This window comes from Chiloscyllium punctatum, chromosome 31 (assembly GCF_047496795.1).
Source record: "Chiloscyllium punctatum isolate Juve2018m chromosome 31, sChiPun1.3, whole genome shotgun sequence".
NCBI lineage: Eukaryota > Metazoa > Chordata > Chondrichthyes > Orectolobiformes > Hemiscylliidae > Chiloscyllium > Chiloscyllium punctatum.
This window is the reverse complement of record NC_092769.1, coordinates 73482020-73504238: the sequence shown is the minus strand read 5'-3', so window position 1 is coordinate 73504238 and position 22219 is coordinate 73482020. Positions and strand designations below refer to the sequence as shown.

Sequence of the window (22219 nt, the reverse complement as noted above, 5' to 3'; positions counted from 1 at the left end):
GCTGGATATTGAACAACACATCCTCCCTCTGTCTCTGTTTCATTTCACTCCCTCTCTGTGTTGTATCACTCTGTATATCTCTCACTCTTTGCTTTCCTTCAGCCCTCTCTTGCTCTTTCTGTCTCATCTTTCTTTATCTGTCTCATCTCCTTTTCCTACTAGGGGCTCTCACACACATACACCCACTCTGTCTGTCTGTCTGTCTCTCTCTCTCTCTCTCTCTCACACACACACACACAAACTGTCTCTCTCTGTCTCTCTCTCTCTCACATACACACTCAGACAGACTGTCTCTCTCTCTCTCTCTCACACACACACACAGACTGTCTCTCTCTGTCTCTCTCTCTCACATACACACACAGACAGACTGTCTCTCACTCTCTCTCTCACACACACACACACTGTCTCTCTCTCTGTCTCTCTCACACACATACACACAGACTGTCTCTCTCACACACACAGACTCTCTCTCATATACACACACACAGACTGTCTCTCTCCCTCTCTCTCACACACACACACTCTTTCTCTCTCACATACACACACAAAGACTGTCTCTCTCTATCTCACACACATACACACACACAGACTGTCTCTCTCCCTCTCCCTCTCACATACACACACACAGACTGTCTCTCTCCCTCTCTCTCTCTCACACACAGACTGTCTCTCTCCCTCTCTCACACACACATACACACAGACTGTCTCTCTCACACACACAGACTGTCTCTCTCTCACATACACACACAGACAGTCTCTCTCCCTCTCTTTCTCTCTCACACACACAGTCTCTCTCCCTCTCACACACACACATACACACAGTCTCTCTCTCTCTCACACACACACAGACTCTCTCTCTCTCACACACACACACACACACAGACTGTCTCTCTCTCTCACACACACACACAGACTGTCTCTCTCTCACATACACACACAGACTGTCTCTCTCTGTCTCGCTCTCTCACACACACAGACTGTCTCACACACACACACAGACTCTCTCTCTCTTTCACACACACACAGACTGTCTCTCACACACACTCTCTCACAAACACACACAGACTGTCTCTCTCTCTCTCTCTCACACACACACACACACAGACTGTCTCTCTCTCTCTCACACACACACACATAAACACAGACTGTCTCTCTCTGTCTCACACACACACAGACTGTCACTCTCCCTCTCTCTCTCACACACACACACAGACTGTCTCTCTCTCTCACACACACACACACATTCATACACAGACTGTTTCTCTCACACACACACACAGACTGTCTCTCTCTATCTCTCACACATACACCCAGACTATCTCTCTCACAAACACACACACATACACACAGACTGTCTCTCTCACACACTCTCACAAACACATACACACACACAGACTGTCTCTCTCTCTCACACACACACATACACACACAGACTGTCTCTCTCTCTCACACACACACAGACTGCCTCTCTCACACACACACACTCTCTCACAAACACACACGCATACACACAGACTGTCTCTCTCTCTCACACTCTCACAAATACACACACATACACACAGGCTGTCTCTCTCTCACACACATTCATAAACACACACACTGACTGTCTCTCTCCCTCTCTCTCTCACACACACATACACACAGTCTGTTTCTCTCTCTCTCACACACACACACACACACACACACACAGACGCTCTCTCTCACACATACACACACAGACTGTTTCTCTCACAATCACTCTCTCACAAACACACACATATACACACAGAATGTCTCTCACACACCTTCCCTCTCACAAATACACACACAGACTGACTCTCTCTCTCTCACACACACACACACACACAGACTGTCTCTCTCACACACACTTTCTCTCACAAACACACACTCAGACGCTTTTTCTCACACACACACACACACAGACTCTCACTGGGGTATGAAGTCCCACACATGCACACACACTGATTCTCATTGGGGTATGGGGTCCCACACACACCCTGACTCTCACTGGGGTACGGACTCGTATATATACACACACACACACACAGACTCTCTCTCTCTCTGACACACACACATTATCTCTCTCTCACACACACACTTTCTCTCTCACAAACATACACACTGACTCTCATTGGGGTATGGGGTCTCACACACACACAGATTCTCACTGGGGACTGGGGTCCCATACACACACAAACACACACACACACAGACTTTCACTGGGGTATGGGGTCCCATATACACACACACACACACAGATTCTCATTGGGGTATGGGGTCCCACAAACACAATGACTCTCACTCCTACAAACTCTGTTCTCCATAGTTCAAGCCATTTTAGTGCTGACACTAATGAGGTGGGATGTCAGTTGTGGAGCAGGGGCATCTGTTGGCCTGTAGCTGAGACTAACCCTGACCCCAATTGCTCAGTGTCTGTAATACAATCCGTGTGGCGTATTGGGTGGGGGCTTGTGTTTGGAGATTTGTGGATGTGTTTAAGGTGATGCCCATCCTGCCCTCCAGGTGGCCGTGGTGAAGCTGAAGAATTCTGAGAAGGTGTTTGCCATGAAAATTCTCCACAAATGGGAGATGCTGAAGAGAGCAGAGGTGAGTAACCATGGTGACATCTGGCCCTACAGAATGGCACAGCAGAAGCACCCCCCCCCTTAGGCAAGGGTCAGGCAACATGCAACCACCTCCAGGCCTGTATCACTCACTCACTGATCCTCGGCCTGCACACCCTCACTTTATCACACTCACACACTCACACACTCACTGTCTCACACACTCACTCACTGACGCTCAGCCTACACACTCACTGTCTCTCACACTCACTCATTGACCCTCAATCTACACACACAGTCTCACACACTCACTGACCCTCAGCCTACACACTCACTTTATCATACTCGCACACTCACTGTCTCACACGCTCACTCACTGACCCTCAGCCTACATACACTTTATCACACTCACACACTCACTCACTCACTGACCCTCAGCCTACACACTCACTTTATCACACTCACTGTCTCACACACTCACTCACTGACCCTCAGCCTACACACTCATTTTATCACACTCACACACTCACTCACTCACACACTCACTCATTGACCCTCAGCCTGCACTCCCTCACTTTATCACACTCACTGTCTAACACACTCACTCACTGACCCTCAGCCTACACACTCATTTTATCACACTCACACACTCACTCACTCACACACTCACTCACTGACTCTCAGCCTGCACTCCCTCACTTTATCACACTCACTGTCTCACACACTTACTCACTGACCCTCAGCCTACACAATCACTTTATCACACTCACACACTCACTGTCTCACACACTCACTCACTGATCCTCAACCTACACACTCACACACTCACTGTCTCACACACTCACTCACTGACCCACAGCTTACACACTCACTGTCTCACACACTCACTCACTGACCCTCAGCCTACACTCACTTTATCACACTCACTGTCTCACACACTCACTCACTGACCCACAGCCTACACACTCACTGTCTCACACACTCACTCACTGACCCTCAGCCTACACTCACTTTATCACACTCACTGTCTCACACACTCACTCACTGACCCTCAACCTACACACTCACACACACACTCACTGTCTCACACACTCACTCACTGACCGACAGCCTACACACTCACTGTCTCACACACTCACTCACTGACCCTCAGCCTACACACTCACTGTTTCACACACTCACATACTCACTGTCTCACACACTCACTCACTGACCCTCAACCTACACACTCACTTTATCACACTCGCACACTCATTGTCTCACACACTCACTCACTGACCCACAGCCTACACACTCACTGTCTCACACACTCACTCACTGACCCTCAACCTACACACTCACTGTCTCACACACTCACTCACTGACCCTCAGCCTACACACTCACTGTTTCACACACTCACATACTCACTGTCTCACACAGTCACTCATTGACCCTCAACCTACACACTCACTTTATCACACTCGCACACTCACTGTCTCACACACTTACTCACTGACCCTCAGCCTACACACTCACTGTCTCACACACTCACTCACTGACCCTCAGCCTACACACTCACTGTCTCACACACTCACTCACTGACCCTCAGCCTACACACTCACTGTCTCACACACTCACTCACTGACCCTCAGCCTACACACTCTCATGTTATCACATTCACACACTCATTGTCTCACACACTCACTGACCCTCAGCCTACACACACTCACTTTATCACACTCACACACACACTCACTGACATACTCACTTGCTGCCCTTCAGCCCACACACTCACTTTATCACACTCACACACTCACTGTCTCACTCACTGACCCTCAACCTACACACTCTCACTTTATCACACTCACACACTCACTCACTGACCCTCAGCCTACACACCCTCACTTTATCACACACATTCACTTTCTCACATACTCACTTGCTCACTCTTGCACACAAACACAGACACACACTCTCTCTCATACACACACATACTCTCACACGCACACTCTCATACACACACACAGTCACTCACTCACACTTTGTAACTCACACACACTCAAACATGTACACACACACACACACGTGTAACTGGGAGTAGCATTCCCTCCTTCCAGACCCCACAATACCTACTGAAAGCTAAATGAAAGATCCTGTTTCTGTGGGAGTTTTGATGTGGAGAAGCCAGCGTTGGACTGGGGGTAGACAAAGTCAGAAGTCACATGACACCAGGTTATAGTCCAACAGGTTGATTTGAAACCACAAGCTTTTGGAGTGAGGCCTATTTGTCAGGTGAACGTCGTCACTTCACCCGACGAAGGGGCTTCACTCCGAAAGCTTGTGGTTTGAAGTTAGAGAGGTCCATTCATCAGTCTAATAATGGCAGGGAAGAAGCTGTTCCTGAACCTGCTGTTGTGTGTGTGTGTATCTCTGCGTGTGTCTGTGTGTGTGTCTTTGTGCATGTGTGTGTCTGTGCATTTGTCTGTGTGTGTCTGTGTGTGCGTGCGTCTGTGTCTGTGTGTGCGTGCGTGTGTCTGTTTGTGTACGTGTGTCAGTGTCAGTGTGTACGTGTGTCAATGTGTACATGTGTCAGTGTATTAGTGTGCGCATGTGTGTGTATCTGCACGCGTGTGTGTGTGCGTGCATGTGTGTGTGTGTCTGTGTGTGCGTGAGTGTGTTTCTGTCTGTCTGTGCGTGTGTGTGTGTCTGTGTGTCTGTGCGTATGTCTGTGTCTGTGCGTATGTCTGTGTCTGTGCGTATGTGTGTGTGTCTGTGTGTACATGCGTCTGGATGTGCATGTGTGTGCGTGCGTGTCTGTCTGTCTGTCTGTCTGTGTTCAAACTTCAGTATCTCCTGCCTGACTGGAGAGGTTGTGGGAGAGCACTACCGGGGTGGAATGGGTCTTTGATGATGTCGGCAGCCTTTCTGTGGCAACAAGACATGTAAATGGAATCCATGGAGTTTGACCTCTGTGATGGTCTGGGCTGTGCACACAGCTCTCTGTAGTTTCTTCCAGCCCTGGGCAGTGCAGTTGCTGTCCCAGGCTGTTATGCTCCTGGGCAGTATGCTTTCTATGGTGCATCTGTAAAAGTTGGTGAGGGTTGTTACGGACATAAAATTTCCTTACGGAAGTTTAAGCCAATGCAGTAACCATCTCACAAGTCTTTTCCTTTAGACTACACACTTCAATGGAGTCCATCAGGGGCCAGATCTGTGTCCAGCTCCAAAACTTTGATCAGAAAGTTCCCTTTCCCCATTCCTGTCTTCTCCGCCTATGTGAATATTCCCAGTTTTAATCCATGCGGTTAATTTACAGACAGCCTGTTTCCGAGAGGAGAGGGACATACTGGTGAAAGGTGACAACCAGTGGATCACAACACTACATTACGCCTTCCAGGATGAGCAGTACCTGGTGAGTCCTGGTGAGCTGGGGAGGGCAGAGGGAGCCTTCAGAGGCAAAGGACAGGGTTTCACACCGATGTTGGCCAGTATCAGCAAGGTAGCACTCTCTTCCTTTCAAACTACATGAGAAGGTCATTAGTTCAAGATCCACACGAACCCAGGGTCAACGCTAAGAGACCGTCGCACTGTCAGAGGGTTAGCACTGAGGGACTGGGCACTGTCGGAGGGTCAGTGCTGAGGAAGTGGGCACTGTCGGAGGGTTAGCACTGAGGGAGCGGGCACTGTCAGAGGGTTAGTGCTGAGGGAGCGCCGCACTGTCGGAGGGTCAGTGCTGAGGGAGCGGGCACTGTCGGATGGTCAGTGCTGAGGGAGCACCACACTGTCGGAGGGTCAGTGCTGAGGGAGCAGGCACTGTCGGAGGGTCAGTGCTGAGGGAGCACCACACTGTTGGAGGGTCAGTGCTGAGGGAGCGGGCACTGTCGGAGGGTCAGTGCTGAGGGAGCACCACACTGTTGGAGGGTCAGTGCTGAGGGAGCACCATACTGTTGGAGGGTCAGTGCTGAGGGAGCGGACACTGTTGGAGGGTCAGTGCTGAGGGAGCGAACACTGTTGGAGGGTCAGTGCTGAGGGAGCGGACACTGTTGGAGGGTCAGTGCTGAGGGAGTGGGCACTGTCAGAGGGTCAGTGCTGAGGGAGCACCGCACTGTCGGAGGGTCAGTGCTGAGGGAGTGGGCACTGTCGGAGGGTCAGTGCTGAGGGAGCGGGCACTGTCGGAGGGTCAGTGCTGAGGGAGTGGGCACTGTCGGAGGGTCAGTGCTGAGGGAGCGGGCACTGTCGGAGGGTCAGTGCTGAGGGAGTGGGCACTGTCGGAGGGTCAGTGCTGAGGGAGCAGGCACTGTCGGAGGGTCAGTGCTGAGGGAGCGGGCACTGTCGGAGGGTCAGTGCTGAGGGAGCACCACACTGTTGGAGGGTCAGTGCTGAGGGAGCACCACACTGTCGGAGGGTCAGTGCTGAGGGAGCACCACACTGTTGGAGGGTCAGTGCTGAGGGAGCAGGCACTGTCGGAGGGTCAGTGCTGAGGGAGCACCACACTGTCGGAGGGTCAGTGCTGAGGGAGCGCCGCACTGTCGGAGGGTCAGTGCTGAGGGAGCGGGCACTGTCGGAGGGTCAGTGCTGAGGGAGCGGGCACTGTTGGAGGGTCAGTGCTGAGGGAGCACCGCACTGTCGGAGGGTCAGTGCTGAGGGAGTGCCGCACTGTCGGGGGGTCAGTGCTGAGGGAGCACCGCACTGTCAGAGGGTCAGTGCTGAGGGAGCACCACACTGTCAGAGGGTCAGTGCTGAGGGAGCACCACACTGTCGGAGGGTCAGTGCTGAGGGAGTGGACACTGTCGGAGGGTCAGTGCTGAGGGAGTGGGCACTGTCGGAGGGTCAGTGCTGAGGGAGTGGGCACTGTCAGAGGGTCAGTGCTGAGGGAGCGGACACTGTCGGAGGGTCAGTGCTGAGGGTGTGGGCACTGTCGGAGGGTTAGTGCTGAGGGAGTGCTGCACTGTCGGAGGGTCAGTGCTGAGGGAGTGGGCACTGTCGGAGGGTCAGTGCTGAGGGAGTGCTGCACTGTCGGAGGGTCAGTGCTGAGGGAGTGGGCACTGTCAGAGGGTCAGTGCTGAGGGAGCGGACACTGTCGGAGGGTCAGTGCTGAGGGAGTGGGCACTGTTTGATGGTGTTGAGGGTGAGCAGTATTGGTGGAAGTAATGTCTACCAAGCCACGGTTACCCCCTGAATGCCCTCAGAGGTGGGGAGAAAAGAACCCTAGCTGCTATTGGAAGAAGTGCTAGGAGGAGAGTGGTCATCCTGATATCCCAGGGCCAATAGTTATCCCTAAACATAACATAACTTCAAATGAAAAAGACAATTTGGATCATTAACAGAGATCTTGCTGTGGGATCTTGCGGTGTATGAATTGGGTGCTGTGTTCCCTACATTACTACAGTTATTACTTTGAAAACGATAATGAATTCACTGTGAATCACTCTGCGCTGTCCGGAGCTGCTGAAAGGCACTATAGAAATCTAAGTCTGCTTTTCTGTGAACTCAAACTCTCGAAGTGCCTGACTCCAGAGTGTTGCTTTCTCCTCCAGTACCTGGTCATGGATTATTATGTGGGAGGTGATCTACTCACCCTGCTCAGCAAGTTCGAAGACCGGCTTCCCGAAGACATGGCCCGATTCTACATCGCGGAGATGGTGCTGGCTATTCACTCAATCCATCAACTCAACTATGTTCACAGGTAGGCAGGATCCCTTTACCGTGTCCCTATCAAACACTCCCCAGGACAGGGACAGAATGGGGTTAGATACACAGTAAAGCTCCCGCTACACTGTCCCCCATCAAACACTCCCCAGGATGGGGACAGAACGGAGTTAGATACAGAGTAAAGCTCCCGCTACACTGTCCCCCCATCAAACACTCCCCAGGACAGGGACAGCACGGGGTCAGATACAGAGTAAAGCTCCTGCTACACTGTCCCCATCAAACACTCCCCAGGACAGGGACAGAACGGAGTTAGATACAGAGTAAAGCTCCCGCTACACTGTCCCCCATCAAACACTCCCCAGGATGGGGACAGAACGGAGTTAGATACAGAGTAAAGCTCCCGCTACACTGTCCCCCCATCAAACACTCCCCAGGACAGGGACAGCACAGGGTTAGATACAGAGTAAAGCTTCCTCTACACTGTCCCCCACCAAACACTCCCCAGGACAGGGACAGCACGGGGTTAGATACAGAGTAAAGCTCCCTCTACACTGTCCCCCCATCAAACACTCCCCAGGACAGGGACAGCACAGGGTTAGATACAGAGTAAAGCTCCCGCTACACTGTCCCCCCATCAAACACTCCCCAGGACAGGGACAGCACAGGGTTAGATACAGAGTAAAGCTTCCTCTACACTGTCCCCCACCAAACACTCCCCAGGACAGGGACAGCACGGGGTTAGATACAGAGTAAAGCTCCCTCTACACTGTCCCCCCATCAAACACTCCCCAGGACAGGGACAGCACAGGGTTAGATACAGAGTAAAGCCCACTCTACACTGTCCCCCCATCAAACACTCCCCAGGACAGGGACAGCACAGGGTTAGATACAGAGTAAAGCCCACTCTACACTGTCCCCCACCAAACACTCCCAGGACAGGGACAGCACGGGGTTAGATACAGAGTAAAGCTTCCTCTACACTGTCCCCATCAAACACTCCCAGGACAGGGACAGCATGGGATTAGATACAGAGTAAAGCTCTCTCTACACTGTCCCCCACCAAACACTCCCAGGACAGGGACAGCACAGGGTTAGATACAGAGTAAAGCCCACTCTACACACTCCCCATCAAACACTCCCAGGACAGGGAGTGCATGGGGTTAGATACAGAGTAAAGCTCTCTCTACACCATCCCCCATCAAACACTCCCAGGACAGGGAGTGCATGGGGTTAGATACAGAGTAAAGCTCTCTCTACACCATCCCCCATCAAACACTCCCAAGGACAGGGACAGCACAGGGTTAGATACAGAGTAAAGCTCCCTCTACACTGTCCCCCATCAAACACTCCCAAGGACAGGGACAGCACGGGGTTAGATACAGAGTAAAGCTCCCTCTACACTGTCCCCCATCAAACACTCCCAAGGACAGGGAAAGCACAGGGTTAGATACAGAGTAAAGCTACCTCTACACAGTCCCCCATCAAACACTCCCAAGGACAGGGACAGCACGGGGTTAGATACAGAGTAAAGCTCCCTCTACACTGTCCCCCATCAAACACTCCCAAGGACAGGGACAGCACGGGGTTAGATACAGAATAAAGCTCCCTCTATATTTTCTAAAACATTCAAACAAGGTAAAGAGTATGCCACCTGGCCCTTTGGGACTGATCCTCCATTTGTGGTTGATCTGATTTTAAACCTCAAGTTTACATTTCCCCTACATCTCTGACAATCTATCGTACCCTTGATCATCAAAACTCTCTCCACCTCTCTGTGAAAAAGATTGAATATTCTGCCTTTGAGAAAGTGAACTCTCAGCTCTCAAGAGGGAGAAAAAACATTTCCTCGTCTCTGTTTGAAATTATTTTGTGACAGTGACCCCCTAGTTTGAGATTCTCCCTCAAGTGGAAACACCTATTCCACACCCACCTGATACAGGACCCCTCAGGATCTCCGAAGTTTCAATTCAGTCACCTCTGACCTTTCCAAACTCTAGAGGTACCTGCCCAACCCTAGCTCATCAGGCAGTCTGCTCATTCCATTTTTTAGTCTCTTACACCTTCTCTGAACTGTTTCCAACGTATTAACGTGCTTGACCTTGATCAGATGGACAATGGGCCAAGGAGTGGCAGATGGAGTGTAATTTGGGTAAATGTGAGGGGCTGTGTTTTGGGAAGGGACACCAAGGGCCGGACCTGAACATTGAATCGAATCCCTACAGTGTGGAAACAGGCCCAATAACTCCACACTGACCCTCCAAAGAGTAACACACCCAGATCCATTCCCCAACATTTATCCCTGACTAACTTACATATCCCTGAACACTAGCACAGCCAATTCACCCTATCCTGCACATCTTTGGACAATGGGAGGAAACCCACACAGACACAGGGAGAATATGCAAACTTCACACAGACAGTCACCCAAGGCTGGAATCGAACCCGGGTCCCTGGCGCTGTGAGGCAGCAATGCTAACCACTGAGCCACCGTGTCACCCTGGTAAGGTCCTGGCAAGTGTTGCCAAACAAAGAGATCTTAGAGCGTAGGTTCATAGTCCCTTGAAAGTGGAGTCACAGGTAGACAGGATAGTGAAGAAGGTGTTTGGGACACTTTTCTTTATTGGTCAGTGCATTGACTATTGGAGTTGGGAGGTCATATTGTGGCTATACAAGACATTGGAATACTGCATTCAGTTCTTGTCTCCCTGCTATAGGAAGGACGTTGTCAAACTTGAAAGGGTTCAGAAAAGATTTACAAGGATGTTGGAGGGTTTGAGCTACAGGGAGTGACTGAATAGGCTGGAGCTGTTTTCCCTGGAGTGTCAGAGGCTGAGGGGTAACCTTACAGTGGTTTATAAAATCATGAGGGGCATGGATAGAGTAAATAGACAAGGTCTTTTCCCTGGGGCGGGGGAGTCCAGAACTAGAGGACAGAGGTTTAGGGTGAGAGGGGAAAGATATAAAGGAGACCTAAGGGGCAACATTTTCACACAGAGGGTGGTACGTGTATGGAATGAGCTGCCAGAGGAAGTGGAGGAGGCTGGTACAGTGACAACATTTAAAAGGCATCTGGATGGGTATATGAATGGGAAGGGTTTAGAGGGATATGGGCCAAGTGCTGGCAAATGGGACTAGATGAATTTAGGATATATGGTTGGCATGGATGAGTTGGACCAGAGGGTCTGTCCAACTCTGTGATTCTATGCTTCAATAAGTGCAGGGACCAGCACTGTACACAGTCCTCCAAACACAGTCTCACCAATGTCCTGTACAATTGATGCGTAACATCTTACCTTCAATTGCCCTCGCAATCGAACACAAGATTCTGTTAGTTTTCCTAGTTACTTGCTGTACCTGCACACTAACCTGACTCTGGCCTTACTCCTGACAGAGAATCCTGCTGTCTCTGATGTTGTCCCTCATTAACTAGCAGGTAGCCAGGAAAACTAATCAAATATTGTGCTCGATTGCAAGATGGCTGCCCATTTAGCAATGAATTGGAGGGACAGGCCTAGCGTAGGCAAAGCCTGCCTGAAGTAGCGTTAAGACCCTTTGTTTCTTGGTTAATCCTTCAGTCTGGGATGGAAACTAGATTGGACAGGTCAGGTATATAATTTCGAAAGTTGAGAGGTGGTCTTTTTGAACAAGTCTGATTTGGAGGGGGCCTTCACAGAGTGGAAGATATTTTCGCCCGTGCGGGTGGGTTATACAACTTGGGCACATTGTTTCCCGAAGAGGGGATCTTCATTATAAAACAGGGACGAGGAAAAATCTGTTCCGTGAGGGTCATTAGCCTGCAGAACTCTTTGTGAATGAGAAGTAGAGGCTGGGTCATTGAAGGCTGTGTTACACAGATGACCTACTGACAAAGGGTTTCAAAGATTATAGGGAGATCAGAGAGGGATGTACGGTTGAGGGCACTGTACCTTGACCAGGGTGGGGTGGTGCAATGGCTCAGTGATTAGCACTGCTGACGCACAGCATCAGGAACACAGGTTCGATCCCACCCTCAGGTGACTGTGTGGAGTCTGCATGTTCTCCCTGTGTCTGTGTAGGTTTCCTCCAGGCGCTCCAGTTTCCCTGTAAGATGTGCAGGTTAGGGTGGATTGGCCCTGGGAGATGGTCTGTGATGTGTAGGTTAATTGGGTTAGCCATGGGGAATGCAGGATTATAGGGTGGGTAGGTGTGGACTTGATGGGCTGAATGGCCTCCATCCACACTGTAGGGATTCCATGACCAAATAGACTGAATGGCCTACAATGTTCCAGACCCAAGCAATCAGTTTTGCGGATGGGATAGATTTAAGGAACAGAATGCTGTCCGTACGTTCTCAATGTGATCTCTCTTTAAAATGAGCTGGCACAGGTTTGACACGAGGTCCCTGCCTTTCAGAGATATCAAACCAGACAATGTTTTAATCGATATGAATGGACACATCAGGTTGGCGGACTTTGGCTCCTGTCTTCAACTTGGTCCAGATGGTACAGTAAGTATGGACCTCAGTCCTTCTGCCCGCCATTACTACATCCGATAGGGAGCCACTGGATCCTTATCCAGGCAAACTCTTTAATGTTCCACATCTCCCTCACTCCCCGTTCCCTTTAATATCCCACCCAGTCTAATCCCACTCTCCCCCTCTCTCCCCGCTCCCTTTAATATCCCACCCAGTCTAATCCCACTCTCCCCCCTCACTCCCCGCTCCCTTTAATATCCCACCCAGTCTAATCCTACTCTCCCACTCACTCCCCGCTCCCTTTAATATCCCACCCAGTCTAATCCCACTCTCCCCCCTCACTCCCTGCTCCCTTTAATATCCCACCCAGTCTAATCCCACTCTCCCACTCACTCCCCGCTCCCTTTAATATCCCACCCAGTCTAATCCCACTCTCCCCCTCACTCCCCACTCCCTTTAATATCCCACCCAGTCTAATCCCACTCTCCCACTCACTCCCCCCTCCCTTTAATATCCCACCCAGTCTAATCCCACTCTCCCCCTCACTCCCCGCTCCCTTTAATATCCCACCCTGTCTAATCCCACTCTCCCACTCACTCCCCGCTCCCTTTAATATCCCACCCAGTCTAATCCCACTCTCCCCCTCACTCCCCGCTCCCTTTAATGTCCCACCCAGTCTAATCCCACTCTCCCCCTCACTCCCCACTCCCTTTAATATCCCACCCAGTCTAATCCCACTCTCCCACTCACTCCCCGCTCCCTTTAATATCCCACCCAGTCTCATCCCACTCTCCCCCTCACTCCCCACACCCTTTAATATCCCACCCAGTCTAATCCCACTCTCCCCCTCACTCCCCACTCCCTTTAATATCCCACCCAGTCTAATACCACTCTCCCACTCACTCCCTGCTCCCTTTAATATCCCACCCAGTCTAATCCCACTCTCCCCCTCACTCCCTGCTCCCTTTAATATCCCACCCAGTCTAATACCACTCTCCCACTCACTCCCTGCTCCCTTTAATATCCCACCCAGTCTAATACCACTCTCCCACTCACTCCCCACACCCTTTAATATCCCACCCAGTCTAATCCCACTCTCCCCCTCACTCCCCGCTCCCTTTAATATCCCACCCAGTCTAATCCCACTCTCCCCCTCACTCCCCACTCCCTTTAATATCCCACCCAGTCTAATCCCACTCTCCCCCTCACTCCCCACTCCCTTTAATATCCCACCCAGTCTAATCCCACACTCCCCCCTCACTCCCCGCTCCCTTTAATATCCCACCCAGTCTCATCCCACTCTCCCCCTCACTCCTCACACCCTTTAATATCCCACCCAGTCTAATCCCACTCTCCCCCTCACTCCCCACTCCCTTTAATATCCCACCCAGTCTAATCCCACTCTCCCCCTCACTCCCCACTCCCTTTAATATCCCACCCAGTCTAATCCCACTCTCCCCCTCACTCCCCACTCCCTTTAATATCCCACCCAGTCTAATCCCACTCTCCCCCTCACTCCCCACTCCCTTTAATATCCCACCCAGTCTAATCCCACTCTCCCCCTCACTCCCCACTCCCTTTAATATCCCACCCAGTCTAATCCCACTCTCCCCCACACTCCCTGCTCCCTTTATTATCCCACCCAGTCTAATCCCACTCTCCCCCCTCACTCCCCTCTCCCTTTAATATCCCACCCAGTCTAATCCCCCTCTCCCCCACACTCCCTGCTCCCTTTATTATCCCACCCAGTCTAATCCCACTCTCCCCCTCACTCCCCACTCCCTTTAATACCCCACCCAGTCTAATCCTACTCTCCCCCTCACTCCCCGCTCCCTTTAATATCCCACCCAGTCTAATACCACTCTCCCACTCACTCCCTGCTCCCTTTAATATCCCACCCAGTCTAATCCCACTCTCCCCCTCACTCCCCTCTCCCTTTAATATCCCACCCAGTCTAATCCCACTCTCCCCCACACTCCCTGCTCCCTTTATTATCCCACCCAGTCTAATCCCACTCTCCCCCCTCACTCCCCTCTCCCTTTAATATCCCACCCAGTCTAATCCCACTCTCCCCCACACTCCCTGCTCCCTTTATTATCCCACCCAGTCTAATCCCACTCTCCCCCCTCACTCCCCACTCCCTTTAATATCCCACCTAGTCTAATCCCACTTTTCACCCTCACTCCCCGCTCCCTTTAATATCCCACCCAGTCTAATCCCACTCTCCCCCTTCACACCCCGCTCCCTTTAATATCCCACCCAGTCTAATCCCACTCTCCCCCTCACTCCCCGCTCCCTTTAATATCCCACCCAGTCTAATCCCACTCTCCCACTCACTCCCCACACCCTTTAATATCCCACCCAGTCTAATCCCACTCTCCCAATCACTCCCCACACCCTTTAATATCCCACCCAGTCTAATCCCACTCTCCCCCCTCACTCCCCGCACCCTTTAATATCCCACCCAGTCTAATCCCACTCTCTCCCTCACACCCCACTCCCTTTAATATCCCACCCAGTCTAATCCCACTCTCCCCCTCACTCCCCGCTCCCTTTAATATCCCACCCAGTCTCATCCCACTCTCCCCCTCACTCCTCACACTCATTAATATCCCACCCAGTCTAATCCCACTCTCCCCCCTCACTCCCTGCTCCCTTTAATATCCCACCCAGTCTAATCCCACTCTCCCCCTTCACACCCCGCTCCCTTTAATATCCCACCCAGTCTAATCCCACTCTCCCCCTCACTCCCCGCTCCCTTTAATATCCCACCCAGTCTAATCCCACTCTCACACTCACTCCCCGCTCCCTTTAATATCCCATCTAGTCTAATCCCACTCTCCCACTCACTCCCCACACCCTTTAATATCCCACCCAGTCTAATCCTACTCTCCCACTCACTCCTGCTCCCTTTAATATCCCACCCAGTCTAATCCCACTCTCCCACTCACTCCCCACTCCCTGTAATATCCCATCTCGTCTAATCCCACTCTCCCACTCACTCCCCACACCCTTTAATATCCCGCCTAGTCTAATCCCACTCTCCCCCTCACTCCCCGCTCCCTTTAATATCCCATCTAGTCTAATCCCACTCTCCCACTCACTCCCCACACCCTTTAATATCCCACCCAGTCTAATCCCACTCTCCCCCTCACTCCCCACACCCTTTAATATCCCACCCAGTCTAATCCCACTCTCCCCCCTCACTCCCTGCTCCCTTTAATATCCCACCCAGTCTAATCCCACTCTCCCCCTCACTCCCCGCTCCCTTTAATATCCCACCCAGTCTAATCCCACTCTCCCCCTCACTCCCCACACCCTTTAATATCCCACCCAGTCTAATCCCACTCTCCCCCTCACTCCCCGCTCCCTTTAATATCCCACCCAGTCTACTCCCACTCTCCCCCCTCACTCCCCACACCCTTTAATATCCCACCCAGTCTAATCACACTCTCCCCCCTCACTCCCTGCTCCCTTTAATATCCCACCCAGTCTAATCCCACTCTCCCCCTCACTCCCCACACCCTTTAATATCCCACCCAGTCTAATCCCACTCTCCCCGCGCACTCCCCACACCCTTTAATACCCCACCCAGTCTAATCCCACTCTCCCCCCTCACTCCCTGCTCCCTTTAATATCCAACCAGTCTAATCCCACACTCCCCCTCACTCCCCGCTCCCTTTAATATCCCACCCAGTCTAATCCCACTCTCCCCCTCACTCCCCACACTCTTTAATATCCCACCCAGTCTAATCCCACTCTCCCACTCACTCCCCACACTCTTTAATATCCCACCCAGTCTAATCCCACTCTCCCCCCTCACTCCCCGCTCCCTTTAATATCCCACCCAGTCTAATCCCACTCTCCCCCTCACTCCCCACTCCCTTTAATATCCCACCTAGTCTAATCCCACTCTCCCACTCACTCCCCACACTCTTTAATATCCCACCCAGTCTAATCCCACTCTCCCCCCTCACTCCCCACACCCTTTAATATCCCACCCAGTCTAATCCCACTCTCCCCCCTCACTCCCTGCTCCCTTTAATATCCCACCCAGTCTAATCCCACTCTCCCCCTCACTCCCCACACCCTTTAATATCCCACCCAGTCTAATCCCACTCTCCCCCTCACTCCCCACTCCCTTTAATATCCCACCCAGTCTAATCCCACTCTCCCCCTCACTCCCCACTCCCTTTAATATCCCACCCAGTCTAATCCCACTCTCCCCCTCACTCCCCACACCCTTTAATATCCCACCCAGTCTAATCCCACTCTCCCCCTCACTCCCCACTCCCTTTAATATCCCACCCAGTCTAATCCCACTCTCCCCCCTCACTCCCCACACCCTTTAATACCCCAACCAGTCTAATCCCACTATCCCCCTCACTCCCCGCTCCCTTTAATATCCCACCCAGTCTAATCCCACTCTCCCCCTCACTCCCCACTCCCTTTAATATCCCACCCAGTCTAATCCCATTTTCCCCCCTCACTCCCTGCTCCCTTTAATATCCCACCCAGTCTAATCCCACTGTCCCCTCTCACTCCCCACTCCCTTTAATATCCCCCCCAGTCTAATCCCACTCTCCCCCTCACTCCCCACTCCCTTTAATATCCCACCCAGTCTAATCCTACTCTCCCCCCTCACTCCCTGCTCTCTTTAATATCCCACCCAGTCTAATCCCACTCTCCCCCTCACTCCCCTCCCCCTTTAATATCCCACCCAGTCTAATCCCACTCTCCCCCCTCACTCCCTGCTCCCTTTAATATCCAACCAGTCTAATCCCACTCTCCCCCTCACTCCCCACTCCCTTTAATATCCCACCCAGTCTAATCCCACTCTCCCCCTCACTCCCCGTTCCCTTTCATATCCCACCCAGTCTAATCCCACTCTCCCCCTCACTCCCCGCTCCCTTTAATATCCCACCCAGTCTAATCCCACTCTCCCCCTCACTCCCCTCTCCCTTTAATATCCCACCCAGTCTAATCCCACTCTCCCCCTCACTCCCCTCTCCCTTTAATATCCCACCCAGTCTTATCCCACTCTTTCCCCCTCACTCCCCGCTCCCGTTAACATCCCACCCAGTCTAATCCCACTCTCCCCCTCACTCCCCACTCCCTTTAATATCCCACCCAGTCTAATCCCACTCTCCCCCTCACTCCCCTCTCCCTTTAATATCCCACCCAGTCTTAACCCACTCTCCCCCCTCACTCCCCACTCCCTTTAATATCCCACCCAGTCTAATCCCACTCTCCCCCCTCACTCCCCACACCCTTTAATATCCCACCCAGTCTAATCCCACTCTCCCCCTCACTCCCCTCTCCCTTTAATATCCCATCCCAGTCTAATCCCACTCTCCCTCTCACTCCCCACTCCCTTTAATATCCCACCCAGTCTAATCCCACTCTCCCCCTCACTCCCCGTTCCCTTTATTATCCCACCCAGTCTAATCCCACTCTCCCCCTCACTCCCCTCTCCCTTTAATATCCCCCCCAGTCTAATCCCACTCTCCCCCCTCACTCCCCACTCCCTTTAATATCCCACCCAGTCTAATCCCACTCTCCCCCTCACTCCACACACTCCTTAATATCCCACCCAGTCTAATCCCACTCTCCCCCCTCACTCCCCGCTCCCTTTAATATCCCACCCAGTCTAATCCCACTCTCCCCCCTCACTCCCCACTCCCTTTAATATCCCACCCAGTCTAATCCCACTCTCCCCCCTCACTCCCCTCTCCCTTTAATATCCCCCCCAGTCTAATCCCACTCTCCCCCCTCACTCCCCACTCCCTTTAATATCCCACCCAGTCTAATCCCACTCTCCCCCTCACTCCACACACTCCTTAATATCCCACCCAGTCTAATCCCACTCTCCCCCTCACTCCCCTCTCCCTTTAATATCCCACCCAGTCTAATCCCACTCTCCCCCCTCACTCCCCACTCCCTTTAATATCCCACCCAGTCTAATCCCACTCTCCCCCTCACTCCCCGTTCCCTTTAATATCCCACCCAGTCTAATCCCACTCTCCCCCTCACTCCACACACTCCTTAATATCCCACCCGGTCTAATCTCACTTACTCCCCTTACCTTGTAATAATTCCATGCGATTGCCCAGACGAATTTGAAAGGATTTTACCCTGCGTCTTGAAGAGGACAGAGAGTTTGCTGATTTGTCTCCTGATGCCTGGGATCTTTCTGTGCCAGGTGGAAACCTCAGTTGCCGTGGGGACCCCAGATTACATCTCCCCGGAGATCCTGCAAGCCATGGAGGACGGGAAGGGCAAATACGGGCCAGAGTGCGACTGGTGGTCCCTGGGGGTCTGCATGTACGAGTTGCTGTTTGGAGAGACCCCTTTCTACGCAGAGTCACTGGTGGAGACCTATGGGAAGATCATGAACCACAAGGTTTGGCAGTGATGGGGAATGCTTTCTTAAACCAGGAATGCACAAACTAATATCTGGATTATCTGTAATTATACACTATCCAGCCACGAATAGTGCAGCGAGATAATTTAATCAGTTGAAGTGTGGTGTGATATGCATTGGGGTAGTGTGGGACATTTTGTGACTAAGTTGTGGGACGTGCCGACATGTTTTGCCTGTCCCTAATTGCCTTCTTAAACCTCTACAGTCCGTGTGGTGCAGGGAGAAACCTGCTGTGGGGAGGGAGTCACTAGATTTTAGCCCAGCCACACTAGAGGAACAGAGATTTCTTTCCAAGTCAGGACGGCATGGGGACCTTAAAAGGGGGTGATGTTCCCATTGCCTTGGCTGGAGGTGAATGTTGAGATTGGGGGTGTTTGGACAGAGCTGCCATCTTGTGGATGGATCACACAGCTTCGACTGAGCGGCGGTGGTAGAGGGAGCAGATGTTAAAGATGGCGGACGGGGCGCCCAATCCAGCGGTAAAATGGTGGACACTGGTTGGGGAGTCAGGAGGTGAGTTAATCGGTGCAGGATTCCCAGCTTCTGACCTGCTCTTGTAGCTGCAGGTGTTAGACTCTTCTGTTGGCCCACTGAATTAACTAGATTCCTAACAGTGTGGAAACAGGCTCTTCGGCCCAACAAGTCCACACCGACCCTCCAAAGAGCAACCTGATATTTACCCCTTCACCTAACACTACGGGCAATTTAGCACGGCCAATTCACCTGGCCTGCACATGTTTGGACTGTGGGAGGAAACCGGAGCACCCGGAGGGTACCCACGCAGACACGGGGAGAATGTGCAAACTCCACACAGACTGTTGCCTGAGGTGGGAATTGAAGCCAGGTCCCTGGCGCTGTGAGGCAACAGTGCTAACCACTGTGCCATGTTCTCAAATCCAAACAGGGGCCTTGCTCAAACAGATTCAGAGGGCAATTAAGAGTCAACCACATCGCTTGTGGGTCTGGAGTCCCATGTAGGCTTCAGTCTAGGGTAAGGATGGCAGATTCCTTCCCTAAAGGGCAGGAGTGAACCAGATGAGTTTTCCCGACAAATTGAATGTAAATTCCTTTAGCCTGTGTGATGGGATTTGAATATCTGACTGGGGTATTGGTCCAGGCCTTTAGATTATTTCATCCAGGAACAAATTACGACTGTGCCATGATCCAACATGGAGTCATAGCGTCATACAGCACGGAAATAGACCCTTCCGCCCAACCAGGCCATAATCCCAAACTAAACTAGACCCACCTGCCTGCTCCTGGCCTATGTCCTTCCAAACCCTTTCCTATCCATGTCCTTATCCGAATGACTTTTAAATGTTGTAACTGTACCCACATCCACCAATTCCTCTGGAAGTTCATTCCACACACGCACCACCCTCTGTGTAAACAAATTGCCCCCCCATGTCTTTTTTTAAAATCTTCCTCCTTCATCTTAAACATAGTCTTGCCCCACCCTGGGGAAAAGCCTTTCACCTTATCTAAGCACCTCATGATTTTAGAACCCTCTCTAAGATCACCCCTCAATCTCCTATACTCCAGGGGAAAGAACACTCATGGAATCTGTACAGTGTGGAAGCAGACCATTTGGCCTATCAAGTCCACACTGATCCTCCAAAGATCATCCCACCCAGACCAACCCAATCCCCACAGCCTGCACGTCCCTGGACACTGTGGGACAATTTAGCATGGCCAATCCACCCTAACCTGCACATCCCTGGACACTATGGGACAATTTAGCACGGCCAATCCACCCTAACCTGCACGTCCCTGGACACTGTGGGACAATTTAGCACGGCCAATCCACCCTAACCTGCACATCCCTGGACACTATGGGGCAATTTAGCACGGCCAACCCACCCTAACCTGCACATCCCTGGGCACTATGGGACAATTTAGCACGGCCAATCCACCCTAACCTGCACATCCCTGGACACTATGGGACAATTTAGCACGGCCAACCCACCCTAACCTGCACATCCCTGGACACTATGGGACAATTTAGCACGGCCAACCCACCCTAACCTGCACCCTAACCAGCAGACAGTGGCGCGCGCTGGGCGGAAGTGAAGTTAGAGCGCAGAGCTGGTTGGGAAGGTAAATGATTGATATTTGATATATAAAGTAGGGCCTCCCTCCCATCCTCCTCCTCTAACCTAACTTTAAAGTCCACAGGTAAGCTACTCAGTGTTCTTGTTTTGGAGACTAAGTGTAGAGTAATGGCAGCGCAGGCAGTGGACTGTTCCTCCTGCAGGATGTTTGAGGTAGGGGTGAACACGGATGCTCCTGCCGACTTCGTCTGCAGGAAATGCAGTCAGCTCCTGCTCCTCACAGACCACGTTAGGGAACTGGAACTGGAGTTGGATGAACTGAGGATTATTCGAGAGGCTGAGAGGGTGATTGATAGAAGCTACAGGGACATAGTTACACCGGAGAACAGAGGTAGCTGGGTAACAGTTAGAGGTGGGAAGGGGAGGAAGCAGGCAATGCAGGGATCCCCTGTGGTCGTTCCCCTCAACAATAAGTATACCGCTTTGGATACTGTTGGGGGGGCGAAGGACTAGCAGGGGTAAGCTGCAGTGACCGGGTCTCTGGCACAAGGTCTGGCTCTGAGACTCAGAAGGGAAAGGGGGAGAGGAGGAGAGCGCTAGTTATAGGAGACTCTATAGTTAGAGGGACAGACAGGCGGTTCTGTGGACATGGGCCAGACTCTCGGATGGTTTGTTGCCTCCCGGGTGCCAGGGTCCGAGACGTCTCGGACCGTGTCTTCAGGATCCTTAAGGGGGAGGGTGTGCAGCCAGAAGTCGTGATGCACGTTGGCACCAACGACATAGGTAGGAAGAAGGGTGGGGAGGTCATTCAGGAGTTCAGGGAGTTAGGCTGGAAGCTAAAAGCTAGGACAGACAGAGTCGTCATCTCTGGGTTGTTGCCAGTGCCACGTGACAGTGAGGCAAAGAATAGGGAGAGAGTGCAGTTGAACATGCGGCTGCAAGGATGGTGTAGGAGGGAAGGTTTCAGGTATTTGGACAATTGGACTGCATTCTGGGGAAGGTGGGACCTGTACGAGCAGGACGAGTTGCACCTGAACCAGAAGGGCACCAATATCCTGGGAGGTAGGTTTGCTAGCACTCTTCGGGGGGGGGGGT

At 51.9% G+C, this 22219-nt stretch overlaps 1 protein-coding gene across 1 annotated transcript in view; it reads left to right on the top strand.

Moving 5' to 3' along the window:
* Positions 1-22219, top strand: part of LOC140457082 (serine/threonine-protein kinase MRCK alpha-like) — a 213167-nt gene that overhangs the window by 61123 nt on the left and 129825 nt on the right. Inside the window, exons 3-7 of the mRNA XM_072551052.1 lie at positions 2524-2607; positions 5861-5956; positions 8082-8230; positions 12589-12682; positions 18852-19052. Coding sequence (XP_072407153.1) covers positions 2524-2607; positions 5861-5956; positions 8082-8230; positions 12589-12682; positions 18852-19052 — 624 coding nt within the window. The remainder of the gene's footprint in view (positions 1-2523; positions 2608-5860; positions 5957-8081; positions 8231-12588; positions 12683-18851; positions 19053-22219) is intronic.